Here is a 27,249-nt window from a genome sequence, read left to right on the forward strand (position 1 = left end):
ATGATTGCCTCAAGAAAAACTTCATTTACAGGTATGAACATATTTTATAGAGATTCATAAGGATTCTGTTGGTGAGATTGCTGTTCTTTGTTGCAATAACTATGTGGGAATTCCACTCCCTGTGTTAGATTATTAGATAAGGTTTGTTACTGCTATGTTATAAGAAAGGCATCAGAAGAAATGGTGACATCTGGGATCACCCAACTGTCTTGGGAATAAGAATCCAAGATGCAAGAAAAAACAGCCAGGAACTATAAAAAGATCTCCCCCATGGAGTTCCCAAAAGATATAAGAGGTAAAGGGTGTCCAGGCCCACCTGATTTCCTTTTGTAACTAAAATTCTATTTTTGATGGACTGCTTTTCTGATTTTGTAATGATAACAATAATTGTACAGATGAAGGGCTAGTAAATACCATACAGTATTTACCTTCACTTTGCAGTTTCTTGTTCTGTGTTGTCATATATTGTAAAGAAGGTTTACAAGTAGCAATTGGCATTATTCTGCTATGGCAATACACGTCAGAAAGGCATCTGTGTGACATTAAAAGATATTACACGGCAGTTATAATTTCCCGAATGATTGAGTGGACAAAAACAAATTCAGATAAAAAATGGGTTAAGATTGAAACCACACTAAGTAGAACACAATTAAATAAGAATATCTGGATTCCACCAAAATGTAGGATAATACATGAAGATACACATGAAATAACGAGAGTTGTATACTTAATCTAGGATATGATTCACAGACAAGCCAAATGGGAATATAATTTCCTTTAATACCATTAGAAATTACAAAATACTTTGCACCAGGAAATGAGAAACAATTTGGTAACTGGGTAAAGAACACACAGTTAAAAGATGTAATACACAATGGAAAGATCAGGTCATATCAAAAACTCAACACTAGGGGAGGAAATATGATTTTAAATGAATGGAGGTATCTACAGTTAAAACATTTTGTGAGATCTTTGCCTCAACCCATCAGAACTGAGAAAGAGCTGAACCTTGTGGAAAAGCTCTGTAATGCAATAACAAAAATAAAACCTATTATATCTCAGTTTTACAAAATGTTAATGAGATGGAGGGTTTGTGGAAACTTCCATTCATAGAAACTTGGGAAGAAGAGATAGGATTACGTTTAAAAGTGAATACTATACCGAGAGCCGTATATTACTCTGCAATGGATGTGAACACCATTGAAATGAACTATAAATGTTTTTTGAGATGGTACATAACGCCGGTAAAGGCACATACAGTAAATGTCAGCCAGACATTTTGAAAATCGAAATGGTGTTGGAGGGGTTGTAAGCACAATATTTTTCATATCTGGTAGGAATGCCCTAAGATCCGGGAATCTTGGTTGAAGGTACAACAACTTATTAGAGAAATTACAGGAATAAACATCATAGATGATCCATGGACATGTCTATTTTATAAAACAGATACATTTCTAAAGCAGTATAAAAACACGATTGTCCCAAACCTGTTAAATGCAGCAAAGGGGGCAATACACATGGTTAGATATAGAAAGCCCCACCTTAAGAGATTGGTGTAGTAGAATTGAATATATATATATATAAAACATGGAGTATCTGAGCAGTAGAGACGAGGAACAAGTAGACAGCTTTTCTAATAAATGGAAAATATTGGCAGATTTTAAAAATACTAACAACTACATAGAAATATGGGCGGAGGAGACCAAAGGGTCTAGTAAACGTAAATAGAGATGTAGGAGAAGGAGCATAATATAGGAATAGAGTGGTAAAAAGAAAGAGGGAGGGAGGGTAATCGGGTAGTGGGATATACCGGGCAGGTAGGCTGCTATTGAAATATGTGAAACACTTTTTCCTTTTTTGTAGACAATGAATTGAAAATTCATAAAATCTGTATAAAAAAAAAGAAAGGCATCTGTGTACAGGAAAATATTTCCTCCCAAATGACCACATTATCTTAGATATCATTTGATAAAAAATTTTATTATATAGGTTCTTCTTTAGAAATGGTTCATTGTTTTATTTTTGGGCCCTTTTAAAGTGGTTTTCCACTTTCAAAAAATTTGTTGGGATCCATCCAAGGTGAGTTTTCAATGGAGAAGCTTTGTCTTTCTCTAATCCAATAGTGAGGGAACAGGGGCCACAGCCGCTGCATCTGCTAATGGGTTCCTGCTCGAGAGGAGTCTTCCCTCTACAACCCTCACCCTTGCATTTACTATATAATACAGTCAAACAAACACAAAAGCTTACATCAAAGTTTAAGGTATAGATGGAAAATTACTGTGGACCAGTACTATGAATATGTTATTAATGATAGCTATGGTTTGTTTTTGCTATAGGAAAGTTGTTGTTTACACTTCTAGTCTCTAATTTGGTTTTGGTGAGAAAGCTGGTCTTGTCCAACCCAATCTGCACCCCGGGAAGCCTCCAGTGCCAGGTCCTACTCAGTGATCTTTTTGACAGGGCAATCAGACTCTCACAATATATCCATTTACTCTCCACTGAAATCTTTGAAGACTTTGTAAGTATTTAGAAGATGTAAAAAGTAAATGTTTATGTACTGTAGGTCTTAAAACCTTAAGAATACTAATATTGTATTAACATGGCACAAGTATTAAATATATTTTGCATGGTAAATAGATGCTTAGTAATCTTTAAGTGTAACAAATGCAGGTATTTATTACCTCTCATAGAGATCTTAGAACTCCCATTGATAATACCTTCATCTACTTTTCTTATCAGAAGGATGGCAATATCCATATGGCAATATTTATTCAGGCATTACCTAGGGTCAGTACCTACTTCATGGACTGCGACTGACTGCTGAGTCATTTACTGTATATCTTCCAGTACCTGTGAAGTTCACAAATGTCTGACACAGATCAGTACTTGCTGTAGCGTTTCGATTTGGGATTTGCTACAGAGTTTTTGAGCCCCTTCACACATGTATTGTGGTAAACTACATCGGTTCACAGCTCCATGAACACAACAGTGCCATTGATTGTACTGCATCAGCAAAAAAGGCACATGTCCGATAATTTGACCATTAAGGGATGTTGCAATGCACCATAGAATTGTGAATGGACCCTCAGCAGTGGTGTATCATGGGTTTTCAGCTCCCGGGGCAAGGCAAGTAATTTGCACCCCCTAACTGATGGACTTTTAGATACCCCCACCCCAGACACCCCCCACTCTGATCACACCCCCCAGATTCCTCCATTCTGATCTCATTCCCAGAACCCCCCCCCCCCAGATTCTCTCCACTCTGATTACACCCTCAAGATCCCCCACCAGATCCCTCCATGATCACACCCTCAGACCCCTCCCCCAACCCTCCACAGTGATCAAACCTCTATACCCCCCCATCCCTCCACTCTGATCACACCCTTAGACTCCCCACTAGATCCCACCAATGTGATCACATCCCTAGGCCTCCCTCATCCCTTCACTCTGATTACACCTCAAGATCCCCTCACTCTAACCACAACCCCCATATACCCCCCTCCCCCATCACACACACAATCCCCCAAATATCACCGGTCCTACAGCAACAGGGGCTGTCTGTGTCCCACACTAGCACAGAATATCTCCAGCAGGATTTTCGGTGGCAGCAGCAGCAATTACCCAGACTTCCTTCTCTGCTGTCACCTCTGGCCCGACCCCCACCCTGCGCACCACTGCACTTACTGCCTGCATAAACTCGGGTTCCACCCACTGCTCTGTCCTCCTCTGCATTCTTGGACCTGTTGTCCCTGCTTTCTCAGTGACAGCAGCTAAACAGCAGGTAAACTAAAATTTCCATGCTGTTAAAAAGCCAAATCCCCAGCAAGTGGCTTGATTTGGATTTTACTGTCTGTATATATGTGTATGTGTGTGTGTCCGTGTGCCTTTGTATGTCTGTGTAAATCCAGGAAGTGAACAGGCAGCAGCTTCAGCTGCCCACAGTTAAGATGGCTGCAGCCAGGCTTAGTGGAGGGAGACTTTTGCAGCCTATTTGGCTAGTACAGAGTACATATACATATACACATTATACATCACATACGCAGTATATATAAAATAATATGCAAAGTTGCTAGAGGGAAGCTTCAGAATAGAAAATATGCTTTTATTACAAATTATGTGAGCAGACTGCAGTGCCTCTTTAATCCCTTCCCTATGGGCGCATTGTAAAATGATGCCGGCAGGAACATTCATACGACGTCATATGACTCCCGCCCATTCTCGGCACGCAGGGCGGTGATCATGGATGAGGCATGTCCCTCAGTACACAGCCCATCCCCGATCAGGGTAAACAGCCAATGAAAATGCCTCTTTACCACGTGACTGACTGTGTCCAATCACAGTCAGTCCCATATGCTGTGTTCAATCTCACCACTCATGCGCACCCTCGGGGGTGTGCAGCACTGCGATCAGGGATGAGGCGTGTCACTCTGACACCGTCCTTCCCTGATCAGGGTAAAGAGCCAATAAAATTGGCTCTTTACCTTGAGACCGGCTGTGTCCAGTTACAGCCGGTCACAAATGTCAACAAACCCGGTAACTGCATGTTACCGGGTTCTCCTCCTCACACACTGATCCTGTTTGAGGAAGAAATTGCGGTAACAGGCAGTTACTGATTACCCACTTCTGGACTGGAAGGTTTTCCCCCTTAATGCCCAGGCCATTTTTTGTGATTCGGCACTGCGTTAATTTAACTGACAATTGTGCAGTTGTGCGACACTGTATACAAATAAAATTGATGTCCTTTTTTTCCCCACAAATAGAGCTTTCTGTTAGTGGTATTTGATCACCTGTGCGATTTTTATTTTTTGCGCTATAAACAAAAAAGTGCAACAATTCTGAAAAAAAAAACAATACAGTATATTAGTTACTTTCTGCTATTTAACATTCCAAATAAAAAAAATTAAAAATCAATTTTTTTCATCATTTTAGGCCAATTTGTATTCTGCCACATAACTTTGGTAAAAAAAAATCTCAATAAGTGTATATTGATTGGTTTGCGGAAAAGTTATCGCGTTTAGAAAACTAGGGGAAAGATTTGTTATTTTTTTAAATTTATTTTTACGAGTAATGGCAGTGACAGCGATTTTTAGTGGGACTGTGACATTGCAGCAGATAGATCGGATACCTAACTGCAGTAATCAGTTCTAAGAATATACACTGTTACTGTACTAATGACACTGGCAGGGAAGGGGTTAACACCAGGGGCGATCAAAGGGGTACAGTGTTGCATGACTGAGTAATTGTCATTCAAAGTGTGAGAGCATTGGTCTGGGCAGGAAGGGGGTGAAAGTGCCGTGTATTGAATTGGTAATGAAAAGTCTGCTTAAAAATATTAAATATGGTTTGGTGTCCCCTGCTTAGAGCCATCAAGTGTTAGTTGACTAACCACAGTTACTTAATAGTTAATTTTGTGAGGCACTGCTGCTGAGCTGGGGTTTCTAATGTCATTGTCAATTTTAAATATACATTTTAATTAGCGATTTAAAGAACAGAATTTTTGATACAAGCAAGAGAACAAAATTACGGAGTAAGATTTTTTCCCATCAGCTGAGGGTTAATGAGTCTTCACAGGCTCCTATGTGTTTCCATCAGCTGCAGGGTAATACGTCTGATCACATGTCCCCTGGTTTGACTGATCCTCAGCAATGCTACAGGTTTTAATGTACTTTAAATAGTTTATTTAAACCAAGCTGGTCCAATGAATTATTTACTTCACTAACAAAATGCAGCAGCTGTGAGCACTGTATAAACTGTATGTAGCCCCAGCTACACATACTGTACATTATACAGTGCAGAGTTCCAGCAGTGGGATAGAAACTTCCCATCCTGCTTCCAGAACAAAATAGAATCAGACTGAGCACTGCTCAGACATTCACAGGGAGCTTTGTATTCTATGATCTAATATAAAGCCTTCTCTGGTTGAGATTTAGATTGTGACATCATGCACCCACATCTAAGCCTCAGCCAATCACAGAAAGCTTTGTTTTTTATTCATATAATACAAAGCTCCCTGTGAATAGTTAAACAACACTCTGTCAAACGTATTTTTTTCCCAAGGAGCTTGACAAAAAGTTCTCATCTCGCTCCCAGAAAGAAGGCCACATACAGTTTATACATCACTCGTAACTGCTGCATCTGTAGTAAAGTAAATCGTTTTGTGCAAACTATTTAAAGTTCCCTACAACCTGGAGATCAGTTTTAAATCCCATCAGCCTATGCTTGTAATGGCATTAGATTCCTGGCAGAGAGAGATAAAACCCATATTGGGCTATTTTTTCTGTCTGTGTCCCATTGGGGAGAGTCACCTTTACTTCCTATCCTGGAGATGCAACAGAAAATCTTCTAAAGTAAGGACAATCCTCATCCTAAGCAGTTGTCACCATAAACTGTGTCCCCATTGGATAATTTACTCCCTTTTCCTCGTGACCACTCCAAAAATTTTACTTTTTGTCCAGTAACAATAGTCATCCCAACAAAAAAGAGAGTAAATCCACTCAGCAAGGACCTTCTCTACTCTATCCTAAACTAAGATAAAATACCCTTTATAAACAAATAAATGTAAACTTGTCAGGGGAGGCATATGGGGCTACCATTGCTGACAGGTTAGCTACCTGGCTGTCATGTTAACCACTTGCTTACTGGGCACCCCCTTCCTGCCCAAGTCAATTTTTAGCTTTCAGTGCTGTCACAATTTGAATGACAATTGTGTGGTCATGCAACACTACACCCAAACAAAATTTTTATCATTTTTTTCCACACAAATAGAGCTTTCCTTTGGTAGTATTTAATCACCACTGGGTTTTGCTAAAAAAAGAAAAAAAGACCAAACGTTTTGAAAAAACAAAAACATTTTTAATAGTTTGTTAAAAATGTTTGTAAATAGGTAATTTTTCTCCTTCGCTTAGGTGCACTGAAGAGGCTGCACTGATGGGCACTGATAGGCATGATGAGGTGGCATTTATGGGCACTGAAAGGTGGCACAGATGAGGCGGCACTGGTGCTGCACTGATGAGGCTACACTTATAGGCGGGAAAGATAGGTGACACTTACGATGAGGCACTGATAGGTGGAATTAGTGGGCACTGATTGGCAGCACTAGTAGGCACTAATTAGCAATACTGATGGGCACAGATAGGTGGCAATGGTGGGCAATGCTGGGACTGATGTCCCTGTAACAGAAGTCAGTTACCAGCTTTCTTCTTTTCTTCTCACGCTATCAGTGTGAGGAGAAAAAAAGCAGATAACCGGCTTCTGATTACTTCTGTGATTAGCTGTCATTGACAGCTGATTACGTGATAAAGGGCCACTGTGATTGGTCAAATGACTTGACGATCACAGAACAAGCTGCCTGCGCCCCTCAGGGGCGCGCAAGCAACGCAATTACAGGAGGACATCTATGGATGCCCTCCCGGCACTGGAAGCCTGTGCTGTAGCCGTCTTTTGGCTATAGTGTGGGCGGAAAGTGTGTAATGCTCAGGTTTCAACACCTTTTGAGTTACTGAACTGAAACAAGGTTGCAGATGAGGAAAACCTTAGCTCTTTTAGATGGAGAGGTCAGTCATGGCACCCTCCATGGTTCTGGTATGATGGGGTTTTTTTTTTTATATCACATAATGTAAGCAGACCAGAGATTCTGTTCATCTCTATTCTTCATATCTGTAACAAAGTGGAATGGCTATGAAAGCATTGTTTTACAAACTTTGGTCAATAAACAATTGTTGCCTGTACTTTAAAAGGTAAAAAAGAGTGTTGTTTCTCAACTACACTAAAGCTGTATCACAGAACTTGATACACAAACTTAGTACATCCCTTAGCATACCCTTCACATTCGCTAGAGATTGCCCTTAACCACTTACGGACCGCCCATCATGTCGGTACTTTGACGTTAAATACAGGGGTTATGGCAGCAGATAGCTGCCATAACCCCGATATTTTTTTAAATGGCGGGCGGTTCACTTTAACATAAGGGTGGTCCTAGTGGCAGATTCACCGGGTGATCACCTTTATGGGTGGCGGGAGAGGTGCCCCTCCCACCACTTCCCGGTGGTTTTTCCCACTTACCGGAGCAGTCGGTAGCGGGGTAAACCTTCTGGTCCGCTGTCCTCTCAGGCAGGAAGTAGAGTGAGGGCAAGATAGCCCTCACTCGACTCTATGGCCTTGGAATACCAGAGCAACGTCATACATCGCTTCCTAGCAACGCTTTTAAAGAGCCCATTTTTTTTATCATAAAAAAAAAAAATATTTTTCTTTTTTTTTCTTTTTTAGTGTAGATGTGAGATCTGAGGTCTTTTTGACCCCAGATCTCCCATTAAAGAGGTCCTGTCATGCTTATTTCTATTAAAAGGGATGTTTACATTGTAATAAAAGTGACCAAAAACATTTTTTTAAAAGGACAATGTAAAATTAAAAAATAAAAGATAAAATAAATAGGAAAAAAAAATTAAAGCGCTCGGACCCCATTAGCTCACGTGCAGATGCGAACGCATACGCAAGTCCCACCCACATATGTAAACGGTGTTCAAACCACACATGTGAGGTATCGCCACTATTGTTAGAGTGAGAGCAATAATTTGAGTCCTCTGTGACTCCAAATTGGTAACCTGTAGAAATGTTTAAAATGTCGCCTAGGGGATTTTTAAGCACCAATGTTTGTCGCCATTCCACGAGCATGCACAATTTTGAAGCATGACATGTTGGGTATCTATTTACTCAGCTAACATTATCTTTCACGTTTTAGAAAATAGTTGGGCTAACTTTACTGTTTTCTTATTTTTTTATTCAAAAAAGTGAGTTTTTTTTTTTACAAAAAAAATTGCGTTTGTAAGACCGTTGTGCAAATACGGTGTGATAACAAAAATTGCAACGATCACCATTTTATTCTCTAGGGTCTCTGCTAAAAAAAAATAGATCATGTCTGGGGGTTCTAAGTCATTTTCTAGCAAAAATAACTGATTTTAACTTGTAAACAAGTGTCAGAAAAAGGCCCGGTCCAGAAGTGGTTAAAAATAGATCAGCATTCAATTAGTACACTGCCATTTTTCAAAATGGGCCTACAACTTATATCAGCAAACACACTGTGTGCATTTTATTAAACCTGGAGTATTGTGAATAGCAACCAATTTAGCTCTGTAAAGCCTCGCACACGCGCAACGATTATCGGCCGACCAATCGGCCGTCTTTTGTCCAGTGTTGTTGTGTTGGTTGAAATATGCTCTAGACTGCACACAAATTTTCTCGGCCAACAACAACCAACTTCAGAAGTGATGTCATGTGCTGGTTTACTTTCCGTGTGTTTTTTCTTCTCTGAGCATGCCCAGTCTTGCTCATCTGATTTTTGTCTGCCGAAATCTGTATTGACTGACGGAAAATCGGCCGTTCTGTTGACGGCCAACAAAAATTTTATGGCATGCACACCAGATTTTGTTCGGCCGAAAAGTCGCAGTCGATTGTCAGAAGCATCATACTAACAAGCCGAAAATCGGCCGATCGGACATTGGCCGAAAATTCACGGCCAACAATCGTTGCGTGTGCACGAGGCATAAAACTCTGGGCAGATAGAAGCTAAGTGCTTGCGATGCACAACTGCTGTAGATTCTTCCTGCTCCAGTTTTAATGATACCCCCATTTCTGTCTGTTTGTTATGGCGCTACGCTGTCCATGTCATCAGCTTATGACCCCAGAGAGCATATTTTTTCAAAAGGCTGCCCTGCTTGTACAGTAAATACAGAGTTTCTTTGTACACCATCTGTAGCAACTAGTGGTATACATCTCATGCTTGCATTTCATGAAAGTATAACTAAAGGCAAAACTTTATTTAGATTTGGATTAAGGGGGGGGGGGGGAGGAGGAATTGAACCTCTGTAAATTTTTTTTTTTTTTCATTGTCTCTGTTCCTGTTAGGGGGATTAGCGCTCACTAATTGCTCTGATCACTAGTGTCATTGGGAATAAAAGTGAAGGTGAATCCAACATTTTGAGTTGCCACCAGAACAGGAATAGAGGGGAACACTTCCAACAGGAAAATTTGTAAAGTGACATCTGTCTAAGAGCGCATATACCTAACATTGGAAAGGTATCCTCTCACTTCCTGTTGGGTCTACAGGACAGGAAATCTAGCTGACACAGATATGGCTAACTAAATAAACACAGCCGTTTTAACGTTCCCCATCTCCATCCAAATGGAAAAAAAAAAGTTTTGGCCTTAGATTTACTTTAAAAGAAAACTCCACTTTTACCAAAATAAAGCTTACAACATGTGCTGCCACATTTGTCATTGCAATGTCGTATTATGACATCAAGGGACCTACTACTTCACACATTATTTCCTAAAAAAATAAGGTGATATCACCCTTCTCCTGCGCTTAGAATCCAAGCTCCCCGACCACACAACACAGGACTTCCAACTGGCATCTTGGATAGCTAGGTCTTGCAGCCCAAAGAGGACTGGGGTAGTCCAACGGTGCTACAGACAAAAAGAAACAAAGAAAGAGCGCATCGACCTAGCACATTATCCTCAACAATAGGCTTTATTTATGCAACATGTAAAAAATGGCTACTCACAAACACAGATGTAAAAACCCACTTTGGTGGCTCTGAGGAAGAGGCTAAGCCTCGAAACGCGTCAACCGTCATCTTATTGGATTATGGACTTTTATATGGACTATTCCTGACACTGGAGCAATCGAGCCTGTTATGATCATTTTTACATCTGTGTTTGTTAGTAGCCATTTTTTACATGTTGCATAAATAAAGCCTATTATTGAGGATAATGCGCTAGGTCGATGCGCCCTTTCTTTGTTTCTTTTTGTCTGTAACACATTATTTCCTGCTTGAGTAATTGGCATTCTTCTTTTACTAGAATTCTTCAAAGGGTTCAGTTACAGGAATTTCTTGGACTAGGTATTTTAGTTTGGGTAGATACTGTTTAGGACCCATCCACACATAACATCTAATTCTGGGCTTTCTAATAGGATATCCCAGCAACACTTACTTGTGAAGAGTCTATCTCTTCTCCATTTACTGCCCTATGAGAAAGGGAGGGTGAGCCCCACTCCTTTTACTCATTCAGCTGTATGCATTTCCAGAATGGAGCTGAAAATAGTGGGATGAAACCAAATAGGTAAAGAACTACATAAAATATGAAATCAGCAGACTGCTGTCTAAATACATATTCATATGCAATTTCATATTGACCTAAAAAAAAAAAAAAGAAATGTAAATGGTTAACCTAGAGCCTTTAACAAACAGTACAAAACAGTACACATTTGACTTAAAACTAGGGTTCCGTCAATAAATAAATTGGATAAAAATATATTTATTTTTTAATCTTTATTACAGGACCAACAATATTCTCAGGGAAGGCAGCTACTAGGAAATGTTTTGAACAACTGTCACACTTCCACTCTTAATACCCCGGAAGATAAGGAACAGACATTACAGTTGCAAGTAAGTTGATGCAGTCAAAAAGATCTGTACCCACTAGACTATATTATTTTCATCAAGTCTTTCTTTATCCAATATGCACTTTATTTCCTATAAAATAAAACTCCAGTTTAGATCAAAAGTCAATAGCAGAAAACAATGGGGGATCAACTAAAGACTTTAAAGGCCAAAGCCATCCATAGATGGTGCGACTTTCTTTCCTGTAACCACGGGTTGCAGAAAAGGAAATTCCTTGATTCCCCCATCAACACTGACTGTGTTGATGGGGGAATCCCTCTTGCAAAGCTACTGTGTTCTCCCAGAGGGGGGAGCCGTCCTTGCCGGGAGAACCAGCAGTGATTATTGCTAGCAGCTATAGCCGCTGTCAATGATTGCATGAAAAATCAGACAGGCTTGTTGTTGCCAAATTGATTGATCAATCAACTTGGGTACAATCAGCCTGCCTACTGTATACATGGATCCCATCTTGGATGGTCCCTGCTGAAGCAGCCGCGTTTGGAACTGTCTATGGCTGGCTTTAGTTCAAATTTTGTAGCACGTCTTACCCATATTTTGGGTGCAAAAAATAACATGCTCCTGCAGCACTCCCCCCCCCCCCCTCCCAGGAGCAGCAAAAGAGGACTCCTCTCCGCCCGCACAACCATGTAATTAATTTACAGCAATCTGTGAATGAGAGAGCTACAAGTGCGGTCACCATAGCAGATGATTCTTTTTCTTAATGAACTGAGAGGGCATTGATGAGTGCACTCATAGTTCATTCACAAGCCCTACAGCTTTCACATTGACAGCCTGCAATGTACCTGGAGATGAAGCCCGAAGTGTAGAGGAAGGCCTCTCTTACAGGTCTGGCTCTGGAGCCCTGGGAGTGTAACAGGGAACACCAGAGCACAGAGTGCCTGATAGGACTTCTGCTGCAGAATGCTGATGTGTGACAGGATATGCAGGGGCAGCTGGCTGGTGGCACACTGGCAGAAGTGCAAGAACTGATGTCAGGCACAACTACTGCTGTATTTGTTGCAGGAATAAGAACCAAGGCAAGGTCAGACAGTCCAGGTACTACCCGGCAGGTCATACACAGGCGGCAGGCAGAATAGTAGTCAGGAGTTAGGCTGGGGTTGGTAACAAGGCAGATGAACAGAAGGGTAAGGCAGAAACATGATTCAGAGCCATGCTGGGGGTTGGTGCAGAGTTCAGGAGCAGATTGGGTCGGCAACGCAAGAGCAATACAAGGACAGATGCTTCAGGAATGTAATAGACCAAACGGCACTGACGTGTGGAACTAGTGCAGTTTATAATGCGTCTTCCCCGACACAGCCCATACAGTTATAGGATGAAAACTGTAGAGCTTGTCTGCAAAAGCCTGACAATGCACTCATGATCTACTGATCATGGGTATAATGCTCTGCAGGCTCCTTTTGGAAAAAATAATAAATGCACATTTGTTTTTCTGCAAAAATATGCACATTCATTATTTTTCCCCAAAAAGTGCACCTATCCTTTAAATGTATTACATTTTTTAACAATTTGCATGCTCCAGCATTAACTACAGTTGTCGTTCTTGACTGCACTGCATAATGGGGTGGATTTATTAAAGGCAAACAGATTGTGTACTTTACAAATGCAGTTGCGCTCATTTTCCCCAGAGCTTATGTGGTGAAGCTTCACTTTGTAAAGAATACCCAATCTAGTGCAAGGAAAATAAACAAATAAAACAGCATGTTTGTTTGCACATGATTGGATAATGGAAATCCGCAGAACTTTACCCAATTTTCTAAGCTCTGGGGAAAATGAGTGCAATTGCACTTGCAAAGCGCACAGTTTATTTGCTTTCAGTAAATCATCCCCAGTGTCTACAATAATAAACAGGGGTCAGTACACATGTGAGTGGTCAGTAAAAGACGCAAGTGTAGCTGGACATTTTCAGTTAGGGGTGTACTCACTTTTGTTGCCTGCAGTTTAGACATTAATGGGTGTGTGTTGAGTTATTTTGAGGGGACAGCAAATTTACACTGTTATACAAGCTGTACACTCACTACTTTACATTGTAGCAAAGTGTCATTTCTTCAGTGTTGTCACATGAAAAGATAAAATATTTACAAAAATGTGAGGGGTGTACTTACTTTTGTGAGATACTGTACATACATTTTCTGCAATGTTCAAGGATCAGTTGAGCTTTAGCTGCCTCTAAAATAATTGTACACCTAGGTGTGCAGTCTGGATGGACTATTACTCCAGTAGTGTGGGTGCTTGGTGCTCTTTTGCATCTAATACCATGTAGTTTGAGGCCCAGAAGGGCTTGTCTTGTCACAGCCTGTTACATAAGTAACTGTGTTTTCTAGGTATTTGAAATGCACAACGTTTTGTAGGTTTACTAGATTTCTTGACTTTTTACCACAGCACAATGACTTGCTAAGCCTTGTACACCAGTTACTACGATCATGGAACCAACCACTACAGCACTTGACTACAGGGGCTCCGAATCACTTGATCAGGAAGTTGAAAGAAGCTGAGGAACATACACGAGTGTTGCAAGGAGGAATAGACAGAATCTCTGGAAGGGTATGTAGCTGTATAATTATAATCGGGAAAACGAATGCCTCGTACACACGCAACGATTGTTGGCCGTGAATTTTCGGCCAACGTCCGATCGGCCGATTTTCGGCTTGTTAGTATGATGCTTCCGACAACCGACTCCGACTTTTCGGCCAAACAAAATCTGGTGTGCATGCTATAAAATTTTTGTTGGCCGTCAACACAACAGCCGATTTTCCGTCAGTCAGTACAGATTTCGGCAGACAAAAATCAGATGAGCAAGACTGGGCATGCTCAGAGAAGAAAAAACACACGGAAAGTTAACCAGCACATGACATCACTTCTGAAGTTGGTTGTTGTTGGCCGAGAAAATTCGTGTGCAGTCTAGAGCACATTTCAACCAACACAACAACACTGGACAAAAGATGGCCGATCGGTCGGCCGATGATCGTTGCGTGTGTACGAGGCTTAAAACTACACAAACTACACAAATAGCAGGCAGAAATTATTTTTATTTATTTTATTTTTATGTACTTTTAGGAAGCTAGACATCTCACAAACAAACCTCACAAGTCTACCTAATTCAACTATTGCATTGCAGAATTGTAGCTACATTCCTGAGTAGTCTTATTCATTTGTCCACCCAACAGACATATTGTGAAAAATGTTTCATACTTCCATACTTTACTTTTATTGTCCTTTCATAGAGCATCTCCATGGCAGCATACAAATAGATTGACTACTACCTCAACCAATAGAACAGCCCTGTCTTTATTGTTTTCCTTCCAATGGAAGAGGCCTTGTTCTTTTACTATTACTAACCAAAGGATAGTACCAAAAAGCAGCTCTTATTTCTAGAATGTGTAAATTATCTCTTGATGTGAAAGAATAATATAGCTTTGGAGACAAATGTCTGCTTAGTGGGCACCCAATCCTGAAATGCTGGTATCTGAAGTAATTATGATCTGTAGCCGTATTAATGCACATGATGATTCCTCTAGATCAGGGATATGCAAACTGTGGCCCTCCAGCTGTTGCAAAACCACAAGACCCATGAGGCGTACTAAGACTCTGACAGCCACAAGCATGACAACCAGAGGCATGATGGGACTAGTTTTGCAACAGCTGGAGGGCCACAGTTTGCATATACCTGCTTTAGATTCTTGAAGTTTGTCCACCACCAAAGCAAATTTCATCCTAAACTGACTCTGTTACAGTGTCTTAAAGTTGTTTTATAAGGCTTGAGTTTTTTTTTACCTTCATGCATTATGCAGCAGTAAGACCGCAGTAAGACCCATTGGCTTCCGCTGCTGTCAATCACAGCCAGGGATAAGGAGAGGGGGGGGGGGGGGCTGCAGCTCTCTGTGTGAATGGACACACAGAGTTGTGGCTCAAGAGCGAGCCTGTCTGGGTGCCCCCATTGCAAGCTAATTGCTCTGAGGGTAGCAGGAAAAGACATGATGCCCGCTTCAGGTGAAATACGTCCCTTGATGATTGAGTGCAGGTCCAGTCTGTGGTCTGACCAGTGTATCCAGAGAAGAGAAGAGTGACCGCACTTCAATATGCAAAGAGATCTTCATTTCATAAAATCATCCAACATAAAGCAACAAAATCATAATAACTTCATGACACACATGGAGAGAGACATGAATGACGCGTTTCACAAACTCCATCCCTTGGTCATACCCTATCATTGCTTGAAGTGTTTAACTCTTAAATAGCCTAAGATTAGCTGTAGATAATCAAGCACTGGATCATTTTGCCCCAATACAAGACATAATACTAGGTATCAAATCAAAACTAAATATACAAATAGACACAATTGATTACTAAATGTATTCAAAAAATGTTTCACATAATACCCAAAAAACATATAAACATTTGTAAAGTTAAGAGAATTAGATACTCATACAATAACCACCCAAAATATTTATTTATTGTATTATTTATTTATTTTATTTCAGGTACTTGTATAGCGCTGTCAATTTACGCAGCGCTTTACATATACATTGTACATTCACATCAGTCCCTGCCCTCAAGGAGCTTACAATCGAAGGTCCCTAACTCGCATACATACACAGTAGGGCCAATTTGTTTATACAGGATTCAATTAACCTACCAGCATGTCTTTGGAGTGTGGGAGGAAACCGGAGTACCCGGAGAAAACCCACGCAGGTACAGGGAGAACATGCAAACTCCAGGCAGGTAGTGTTGGGGATATATACATAAATATGCGGGGATATATACATACCCAATAGACAAAATCGTCCAATCAGGTTATATACACCCTAGCACAAACAAGGGGGAAAAAATATAAGAAGGAAAAACAATGAACACGATAAAGAAAATAAAAATGTTTGTAAACATAACTAAATGTAAGGAACCAATAATTGGAAAAGTCGAAAGAAAGAATATATGTAAAGAAACCTAGGAATCAAATAGATCCATGTTTGTGTATTAAAACGCACACCAAAATATTAAAACACATACAACCATCCAAAATAAAGAAAAAAGTAAGTCTGGTATAGCATATATGAAGTAAGAAATACATATGGTAAAGAAATTAATATATTTAGACCCCAAGTCTTATGGTAGTAGCGGGCACTATATCCATGTGTATCCAAGTCAACCATCCACTGCTGGCATTGAACACAAGATACACCACACACTAAGCTCCTATAACACCTCATAATACCAGGGGTATACAGCCATCAATTAACAATAATAACAAAGTATCTCATGTAAAAAGCCATATAACCTGGATAATGCAGATCGATAAGGAAAGCTGAAATTACAGGAACACTTTGAAAAGACATCAGATTTCAATGGGTAAAAATATCATGCTGTATATCTATACTGATTTGGACTGGGTAATGTATTAGGAATGAAAGGATGCCAAATCGTTTGATGAAAATGAAAATTATCAACCTACAGAGGGCTAAAATCAAAAATACCCCGAAAATCAAAGTGAAAAAATGGTGCAGCAGGCTAGTCAATTTTGCGGCAATTTTATTGCAGTAACTCAAAATGGCACTCAGTAGTTTGCATGACCCCCACGTGCTTGTATGCATGCCTGACAATGTCAGGGAAAGCTCCTAATGAGACGATGCATAGTGTCCTGGAGTATTTCCTCCCAGATGTGCATCACTCCTAATCAGACTTAGGTGCAAACTGGTGGCGTGGGATGGACCAAAACATAATATCCCAGAGGTGTTCTATTGGATTTAGGTTTAGCGAGAGCATGGGGGCTATTCAATGGTATCAATTCCTTCATTCTCCAGGAACTGCTGCATACTCTCGCCACATAGGGCCGGACATTGTCGTGCATCAGGAGAAACCCAGGACCCACTGCACCAGCGTGGGGTTTGACAATGGGTCCAAAGATTTTATCCCAATTCCTAATGGTGCCATTAATTAGCCGGTAGAGGTCTGTGCATCTCTCCATGGATATGCCTCCCCAGACCATCACTGACCCACCACAAAACCAGTCATGCTGAATGATGTTAGAGTAAAACGCTCTCCACGGCTTCTCCAGACCCTTTTACGTCTGTCACATGCTCAGGGTGAACCTGCTCTCATCTGTGAAAAGCACAGGGCGCCAGTGGCGGACCTGCCAATTCTGGTGTTCAATGGCAAATACCAATCGAGCTCCATGGTACCGAGCAGTGAGCACAAAGCCCACTAGAGGATGTTGGGCCCTCAGGCCACTCTCATGAAGTCGGTTTCTGATTGGTTGGTCAGAGACATTCACACCAGTGGCCCGCTAGAGGTCATTGGCCGTGCTAATGCTGTTCCTCCGTGCTCAGTCCTGCGGCCCTGTCCAGCTCTCCTAAGGTAACTGCCGGCCTCCTGGAATCTCCTCCATGCTCTTGAGACTGTGCTGGGAGACACAGCAAACCTTCTGGCAATGGCACGTATTGATGTGCCATCCTGGAGGAGTTGGACTGCCAGTGCAACCACTATAGGGTCTAGGTATCGCCTCATGCTATCAGTAGTGACACTGACCCTAGCCAAATGCAAAACGAGTGAAAAACCGCCAGAAACAATGAGTAGTGGAAAAAAATGTCAGTGGCCTTCACCTGTAAAACTATTCCCGTTTTGGGGGTTGTCTCATTGTTGCCCATGTAGTTCACCTGTTGTTAATGTCATTACCATGAAAGCAGCTGAAACTGATTAACAACCTCCCCTTCTACTTAACTGGCCAAATCAATATCCCATGAGTTTAATTGACTTGATGCTGTACTCTGAAAAAAAAGTGTTCCTTTAATTTTTTTGAACAGTTTATATTCAATATAGGAATGATGGGGAGAACAAGCAAAAATAATATTGGTGGATTGAAAAAAGCAAGTAGGAAGCAGAAAACAATGATAAAAAAAAAGAAATATACACATATATTACAAATATATGTTTATAAAAAATAATAATAATAATACAAAATTATAATCACTCTTGAGTGACATGAAACTTACCCTTAAAATGTAGCCATATCAAGGATTGAGAATGGGAATTGGTAGGTTGAAAAAAAACTAGATGCTAGATAAATGCCCAAAGTCCTTGCTCTTTTAGCTACAACATTAATACCATTATTAACAATCTGTGCACATACCATGTCACTGGATAATAAAGGCAAGTATTTAATTACAATGTGTTTAATTTGTTTAAACTCTACACTGTGCGTTAACACTAAAGAAGGATTCCTATTTCTAGTAGAATCCTTGTTGTGTAACCTTTTGTTGAAAAGAAGATCATGTTTAACGGCTTATCTAGAGGCCATTTGGGATAACCTCTAGTTAGGAATCCTGCTGTACATCATAGAAAATCTCTTTTTCAAAATCAGATTGTATGCTGCATATTCTACGTAATCTAATAAATTGTCCAACTGGGAGGCCCCCTTAATGGTATAATGCGGATGAACTGTTACCTGTTAAAGGTTTTCTATACAGTATAACTGAGTGGAAACTTTATCTAAATTATGGTCAAGCAATACATCCAAAAAACATATTTTGTCAGAGTCCCGAAAATTGCAGATTGCACTCATTGTTATTGAAATATGACAAAAAGGAAGAAAGATGAACATCCCTGTGACTAATAAAGATCAAATGGTCAAGGTACCTAAGGTAAAAGACAATATGACTTCTTAAGGGGTTTCTATCAACAAAAATGTGGGACCACTCCCCCAACCCATGAAGAGGTTGGCAAGTGAGGGCGAAAATTAAGCCCCCATCGCGGCTCCAGACTTCTGGAGGTAGTAAACCCCGTCAAAAATAATGGGATTTTTGTCTCACCATTAAATCTTTTTCTCTGATGTTCATTGACGGACACAGCTCTATAATCTTATTGACCATTGGGTTATGATGCCCCAACAAGAGTAGGACACTAGGCAGGAAAAAACTTTACCACACCTATGGGGCAGTCCCAGGGGATATACTCCCACTTCCTGCTATAGGCACTCAGTTTTGTTGCAAGCAGTGTCAGAAGAAATATAACCCAGCTCAATAGAGGGGTGGGTGCTGTGTCCGTCAATGAACATCAGATAAAAGGATTTTATGGTAAGACAAAAATCCCATTTTCTTTTTCGTACATTGACGGACACAGGTCCAGAATCTTCTTGACCATTGGGACATCCCAAAGCAGTGTCAAACATGAGGGGAAGGAAAAACACAGCAGAAAAAATTCACAAAAGGCTAAACCTAGCCAACCAGGTAACAAAGAGCTCAACCAGGAACAACTGAAGCTCACCTGAAAAATACACCCTCAAAGAGGACTAGTCCTCTCAACACCAGCTTAAAAAAATCTTGTGGCCAAAGGCATCATCCGCAGATGCCAACACATTCACTTTGTAAAATTTTGTAAAAGTGTGCACAGACGACCAAGTAGCCGCCTTGCAAACCTGCCCCACTGACGCCTGATGACGGAAGGCCCAAGAGGCAGTAAACGCCTTTGTAGATGCATCTAACAGGGAAAGGACGATCCTGACCCTTTTATGGAATAGGCCTGCACCATGGTCTGCCTGATCCATCTGGAAATGGTTGCAGCAGACGCAGCCAGCCCTTAACGAGGTCCATCCATGAGAATAAATAGAAAATCTGACTTCTGAAAGGACTCAGTCGCTGCCAGGTACACCCTGCTTGCCCGAACCACCACCAAAGAGTGCAAGGCAATCTCTTTGTGGTGTTTAGGCTTAGGACACAAGGAAGGCAACACAATGTCCTCATTTAAATGGAAACCAGAAACAACCTTAGGAAGGAACGACTGGCAAGGACAAAGCACCACTTTGTCCCTGTGAACCACCAAATAAGGTGAACGAAAAGACAATGCAGCCAACTCCGACACTGTGTGCAAAAGTAATAGCCACCAAGAAGGCTACCTTCTGTGTCAAAGTAAGCAGAGGAAGCTCACAAATATCTTCAAAAGGCAGTTTCTGAAGAACCGACAGCACCAGATTGAGGTCCCATGGAGGCAACGGAGACCTCCCTGGGGGGAGACAAGTGGTGGAACCCCTGAACAAAGGTGTGAAGCAAGGAATGCGTAGCCAATGGGCGTTGAAAGAAAAATCGCCAAGGCGGAAACCTGGCTCTTGATGGTTCCCAGGGCCAAACTCTGATCTACACCTTTTTGGAGAAACTCCAAGATTAGAGTCACCGAAAAAGAATGGGGAGAGGCCCTCCGAGACTACCACTACGCAATATATGCCTTCCAGACTCGATGATAAATCTTCCTAGAATCATCGGCCAGAGGATCTCGAGACCTTGTTACGAACCTCTGTACCTTCCTGTTGAGAAGAGAGGCCAACGGGTCCACTTTGGGAGTTCCCCACTGGAGACACAGTTGATGAAACACTTACGGTTGAAGAGACCATTCTCCCTGGTCCAACGCCTGCCGACGGAGGTAGTCCACCTGCCAATTTTCCACCCTTAGAATATGCACAGCAGAGAGGGCTGGAACAAAATGTTCTACCTACCTTAGAATGCTGGCTACTTCAAGAGCAGCTAGGACACTTTTTTGCCCCCTTGGTGATTGACATATGCCACAGCTGTGGCATTGCCCGATTAAATCCTAACCGGGTGCCCCTGCAGACGATCCGTTTAATGGGTCAGGCAAAGCCTGATCGCTTGAATTTCCAGGATATTGATTGGCAGTCTAGATTACTCCAGAGCCCAAACCCCCTGAGCACAAACCCTGCCCAAAGCGCCTCCCCACCCGGACAGGCTGGCGTTTGTGGTGACCACCGTCCAGTACAGGGGAAAAAAGGATTTACCCTGTTGAAGAGCCGGAGAATGAAGCCACCAGATCAGGGACCCTCTCGTACTCAGCTCAACAGGATCACATTGTCTAGAGATTGCAGATTCTTGTTCCATTTGGCAAGAATCTCCCTTTGCAGAGGTCTCGTGTGGAACTGTTCAAAAGGAACTACCTCGAAGGTGGAGACCATCAGGCCCAGCACTTGCATACAAGTCCTGAGAGATGACCGCCTTTTGGACAACAGGAGCCGAATCGCATCCTGCAACTTCTGATGTTTTTCCCCCGGAGGAAACACCAGGGCTAAGGCCGAGTCCAGGGTCAGGCCCAGCTCCAGCTTGGGGGATGGAACCAGAGAAGATTTTTGGAAATTCAGTTTCCTTCTGAACTTTTGCAAGGTTCGTACAGTAATGTTCAGGTTGTCTGTGAAGTCAGTCAAAGACTCTGCTCGCAGAAGGACATCGTCCAGGTACCCCGGTACTGCAATCGCCTGCTGCCACAGCAACTCTGTCACCGGGGCCAAAACTTTTGTGAACACACAAGAAGCGAAAGCTAGACCAAAGGGTAACGCCATGAATTGATAATGCTCGTCGCCCATGGCAAAGCTAAGAAAACGCTGATGCCCAACATTTATTGGAATATGAAGGTAAACGTCCTTGATATCGATAGAGGCTAGAAGATCCCCTTGATGAAGGGATGCCACTACCGTGCGAATGGACTCCATCTGGAATTTCTGTACCCACACAAAACAGTTCAAGGCTTTGAGGTCCAGGATTGAATGAATTTTGCATTCCTTCCTGGGAACAGTAAATAGGTTTGAATAAAACCCCTGAAAGCATTCTGATTCCGGAACCGGTACAATGACCCCTTGAAAGAGCAAATCTTGCCCTGCCCAGAGGAGACTTTGCAGGCGATCTGGGGAAAAATGAGGCTTGGAAGGAAATAAACTTGCTAGAGGCAAAGACCTAAACTCGATCTTGTAACTGGACCAAATCTGCTCGTTGGACCCATCTGTCTTGAATCAAGGAGGTCCACGGGGCCAGAAAGGGGTGAAGACGTCCCCCCACCCCAGATACAGGTGCAGGTGCCCCTTCAGGCAGAAGAGGGCTTGACTTTGAGGAGACAGAGGATACAGGTGAAGGCGGGAGGGGGCACTTTTTTCCCATCCTATTTTGCAGGACCATATCTACCTTGGACAGTAATGACTCTAGGACCGCCGTCATAGCAAACAGAGCGGACTGGGACCCGGAGTGCCCTGCAACCTCTGAGAGGGGGTCAGGTGGTGAAACTCCATGGGACTCCAGGGACTCCATGGTTAACCCGAGGACCACACTAGCAAAAATATAAAAAGCACTGCTAAACAACCCCCAACCGCTGTACAAGCGGCACCACAATTCCCAGCGCACCAAGTTGCTGCTATAGCAGAAAGAGGGAGAGCCGTTTGTACCCACAGGGACTCACCACCATCGACTCAGGTACAGAGCAGAGCGCAAAGCTGCACGCCATGCGGCGATTAGAGAGAAGGAGGAAATCCAGGATGTAACACTAGAGGTCCAAATCACCACTCCATAGGCTATAAAAACATGGCCGCCGCTTTACATCAATGGGATACTACAACAAAATGGCCACCGGACTACACAAATATGGCCACCGACATATACAGCAGCCATCCACAGTTCCACACGGCTCCCGGGACCCCCAGAAATGGATGGGCAGCAAGGAGGGGCCCTGGCAAAAGCCCGCACCAGGACCATCCCCCCAAATAAACTGTGTGTGTTTAGCACCTGGTGGCACCCCCCACTGGCCCCAATCACATGCTCGACACCCCCAAACATAAATTACATGAATGGCCACCCCTGGAGGGGGGGCTAGGTGTGGGTAAATGGGGGACAGTCCGGCCTCCGTCCAGTGGAGCTATGTCGCGGCTGACCTAGTGCGGAGCTGAGGTCAGGGTGCGCTCGGTGGACAGATTGGGAGACCATAGGGATCTAGGATATCAAGTCCGACGCCCAGTCCGGCAGTTGATGGTAATTCTTGCAGGAACAGAAAATAATAAAAGAAGGAACATTTTCAATTTTAAAAGGAAAAAATGCCGGGACCAGAGATCCCAGCAAGGAACTAGGTCCTCTCCTGACTAGCAGGAAGTGGGAGTATATCCCTGGGACTGCCCCATAGGCGTGGTAAAGTTTTTTCCTGCCTAGTGTCCTACTCCTGTAGGGGGCAGCATAACCCAATGGTCAAGAAGATTCTGGAGCTGTGTCCATCAATGAACGAAAGAGAAAAAATAATCGTGAGTCAACAGAAAATCCAATATCTCCAGGATGTAATCACATTAATCAAATGTGGAGAAAAAAAAATAATTGCCATTATGGCCAAATCATGTGGTATAGAAGAATTTTTGATTTCAGCTTTCCCTATGGATATGCATTGGTCTTTTACGCCCATTATCAAGGTTATTTTTTACATGAGATACTTTGTTACTATTGTTATTTACATATTGATTGCTGTATACTCCTGGGATTATGAGGTGTTGTAGGAGCTTAGTGTGTGGTGTGTCTTTTGTTCCATGCCAGCCGTGGATGGTTGACTTCGATACACATGAATATAGTGCCCACTATTATCATTTGACTGTAGGACGTGGGGTCTAATTAATTCAATTTATTTACCATATATTTCTTACTTCATACAGTATCTCACAAAAGTAAGTACACCCCTCACATTTTTGTAAATATTTTATTATATCTTTTCATGTGACAAAACGAAAGAAATTAAATTTTGCTACAATGTAAAGTAGTGAGTGTACAGCTTGTATAACAGTGTAAATTTGCTGTTACCTTAAAATGACTCAACAAACAGCCATTAATGTCTAAACCGTTGGCAACAAAAGTGAGTACACCCCTAAGTGAAAATGTTCAAATTGGGCCCAATTAGCCATTTTCCCTCCCCTGTGTCATGTGACTTGTTACTGTTACAAGATCTCAGGTGTGAATGGGGAGAAGGTGTGTTAAATTTGGTGTTATCGCTCCCACTCTCTCATACTGGTCACTGGAGGTTCAACATGGCACCTCTTGGCAAAGAACTCTCTGAAGATATTTAAAAAAAGAATTGTTGCTCTACATGAAGATGGCCTAGGCTATAAGAAGATTACCAAGACCCTGAAACTGAGCTGCAGCATGGTTCCCAAGACCATACAGCACAGGTTCCATTCAGAACAGGCCTCGCCATGGCCGACCAAAGAAGTTGAGTGCACGTGCTCAGCGTCATATCCAGAGGTTGTCTTTGGGAAATAGACATATGGGTGCTGCCAGCATTGCTGCAGAGGTTGAAGGGGTTGGGAGGTTCAGACCATACGCCGCACACTGCATCAAATTGGTCTGCATGGCTATCATTCCAAAAGGATGCCTCTTCTAAAGATGATGCACAAGAAAGAAAGCAAAAAACTGTTTGCTGAAGACAAGCAGACTAAGGACATGGATTACTGGAACCTAGTCTGATGAGACTAAGATAAACTGATTTGGTTCAGATGGTGTCAAATGTGTGTGGTGGCAACCAGGTGAGGAGTACAAAGACAAGTGTGTCTTGCCTACAGTCAAGCATGGTTGTCGGAGTGGCATAGTTTGGGATTGCATGCTGCTTGCACTGGAGGAGTTACATTTCATTGAGGGAACCATAAATGCCAACGTGTACTGTGGCATACTGAAGCAGAGCTTGATCCCCTCCCTTCAGGGACTGGGTATTCCAACATGATACCGACCCCAAACACACCTTCAAGATGACCAATGCCTTGTTAAAGAAGCTGAGGGTAAAGGTGATGGACTGGCCAAGCATGTCTCCAGACCTAAACCCTACTGAGTATCTGCGGGGCATCCTCAAATGGAAGGTGGAGGAGCACAAGTTCTCTAACATCCACCAGCTCCATGATGTAGTCATGGAGGAGTGGAAGAGGACTCCAGTGGCAACCTATGAAGCTCTGGTGAACTCCGTGCTAAAGAGGGTTAAGGCAGTGCTGGAAAATAATGGTGGTCACACAAAATATTGACACTTTGGGCCCAATGTGGACATTTTCATTTAGGGGTGTACTCACTTTTGTTGTCAGTGGTTTAGACAGTAATGGCTGTGTGTTAAATTATTTTGAGGGGGCAGCAAATCTATAGATTTATAAAAGCTGTACACTCCCTAATTAACATTGTAGCAAAGTGTCATTTCTTCAGTGTTGTCACATGAAAAGATATAATAAAATATTTAGAAAAATGTCAGGGGTGTACTCACTTTTGTGAGATACCGTATATGCTATGCTATACCATACTTCCTTTTTTCTTTATTTTGGATGGTTGTATGTATTTGGATATTTTGGTGTGTGCTTTATACACAAACCTAGATCTATTTGATTCCCATGTTTCTTTACATATATTCTTTCTTTCAACTTTTTTTATTGGTTCCATGCATTTAGTTTACATTTATTTTTATTTTCTTTATCGTGTTCATTGTTTTTCCTTCTTCTCCCTTGTTTGTGCTAAGGTGTATATAACCCGATTGGATGATTTTGTCTATTGGGTATATATATATCTCTGTGTATATTATGGGTGGGTATTGTATGAGTGTACTAGTTCTCTTAACTTTACAAATGTTTATGTTTTGTTGGTATTATGTGAAAAATGTTTTGAATACATTTAGCAACCATTGTGTCTATTTTTATATTTAGTTTTGATTTGGTACCTAGCATTATGTCTTGTATTGTGGCAAATTTATCCAGTGCTTGATTGTCTACAGCTGATCTTAGGCTATTTAAGAGTTAAACACTTCAAGCAATTGTAGGTTATGACTAAGAGATTGAGTTTATTAAACGTTTCAACCATTCTCCTCTCCATGTGTGTCTTGAAGTTATTATGATTTTATGAAATTAAGATCTCCTTGCATCTTGAAGTGCGGTCACTCTTCTTTTCTCTGAATTGCTCTGGGGGCACTGGGCAGAGTAGGACAGGGACAGGAGAGGGACCCGAGAAGAGGAGGCAAAACCACTGCACAGAAAAGGTATGGCATGTTTGATATTTAAAAACAAAGCCTTTAATATAACTTTAAGAAGCCTGTCTGAAAATGTTTGAGCTTCTAGTAAGCCCACATTACCACTGAAATATAAAAGACAGAGTACTGGTATGCAGAGAGGGGGGAACTGGGTATGGCTTGTTTTCTTGCAGAGTTTGTAAGGCTTGTGTGACCTGAGACTTGCAGAAGTTCTATTGCATTCTTGAGAACAGCCTACCCGAGTAAAAGATTTGAGTTGGTTAGGATGGCTTTTTTCCAAATTGATTGACCATCCAAATTATTGTAAGATGTCTGTCAGAATCTCTACAGTTGAGAGTGCCTTTAAAAGTTATTGTGACCCCCCACAGGTGGAGTGACTTGGCACAAATTGGGAATGTACTCACAACTTGGTAGAGTTTGATCTTTGAGGGAAGCTTTCATCTCAACTTTTTCTCTCAGTAGTACGTTCTTTAATTTTGTATGTACTAGCAAGCTCCTCTTGGGACTCAAGATAATGGGAGACTTGGATTAATGAAAGACTGTTTCTGTTTGATGAATATTACCATGTGAAAACTCAGACACAAAATTATCCAAAGCCTTTCAGAACACTTACAGGACATGATTTCACAACTATCAAATTCTCCATTTGTCAGGAAGTCTGATTTTTCCACATGCCCATTTATAGTAGCATCTTGAGCCAGAATAACCTGCATGACTAGAATGTATTAAATGATCTTGAAAAGGGAACGTCAGTAACTCAAAGCTGAAACATAAAGCAATTTAGTGTTTGTTCTACAAAGCTAAAGAACAAATGTTTCTTTCATTGCAGATGCTGACTGATCTGGATGATTTTTACCCACCATGGTTTGGCCCCATAGATGCTGCAGTGCCACAGAGAGAGTCTCAGATGTTTGCTATCTACCATTTGCTGCACTGTTACCGTAGAGACTCTCACAAGATTGACAACTATCTCAAAATCCTGAGATGTCGCATGATACATGCCAACAACTGCTAG

The 27,249-nt window shown here is 41.8% G+C and overlaps 1 protein-coding gene across 1 annotated transcript; it reads left to right on the forward strand.

Moving 5' to 3' along the window:
- LOC309567761 (prolactin-like) lies at positions 1–27,249 on the forward strand (the record flags this gene model as incomplete). The annotated part of the gene is made up of 5 exons (XM_082273208.1): positions 1–31; positions 2,337–2,518; positions 11,337–11,444; positions 13,839–14,000; positions 27,064–27,249. 5 exons carry the CDS (start codon positions 1–3, stop codon positions 27,247–27,249), a joined length of 669 nt encoding a protein of 222 aa, XP_082129334.1.

This window comes from Pelophylax lessonae (assembly GCF_965119305.1).
Source record: "Pelophylax lessonae genome assembly, chromosome: 12".
Lineage (NCBI taxonomy): Eukaryota > Metazoa > Chordata > Amphibia > Anura > Ranidae > Pelophylax > Pelophylax lessonae.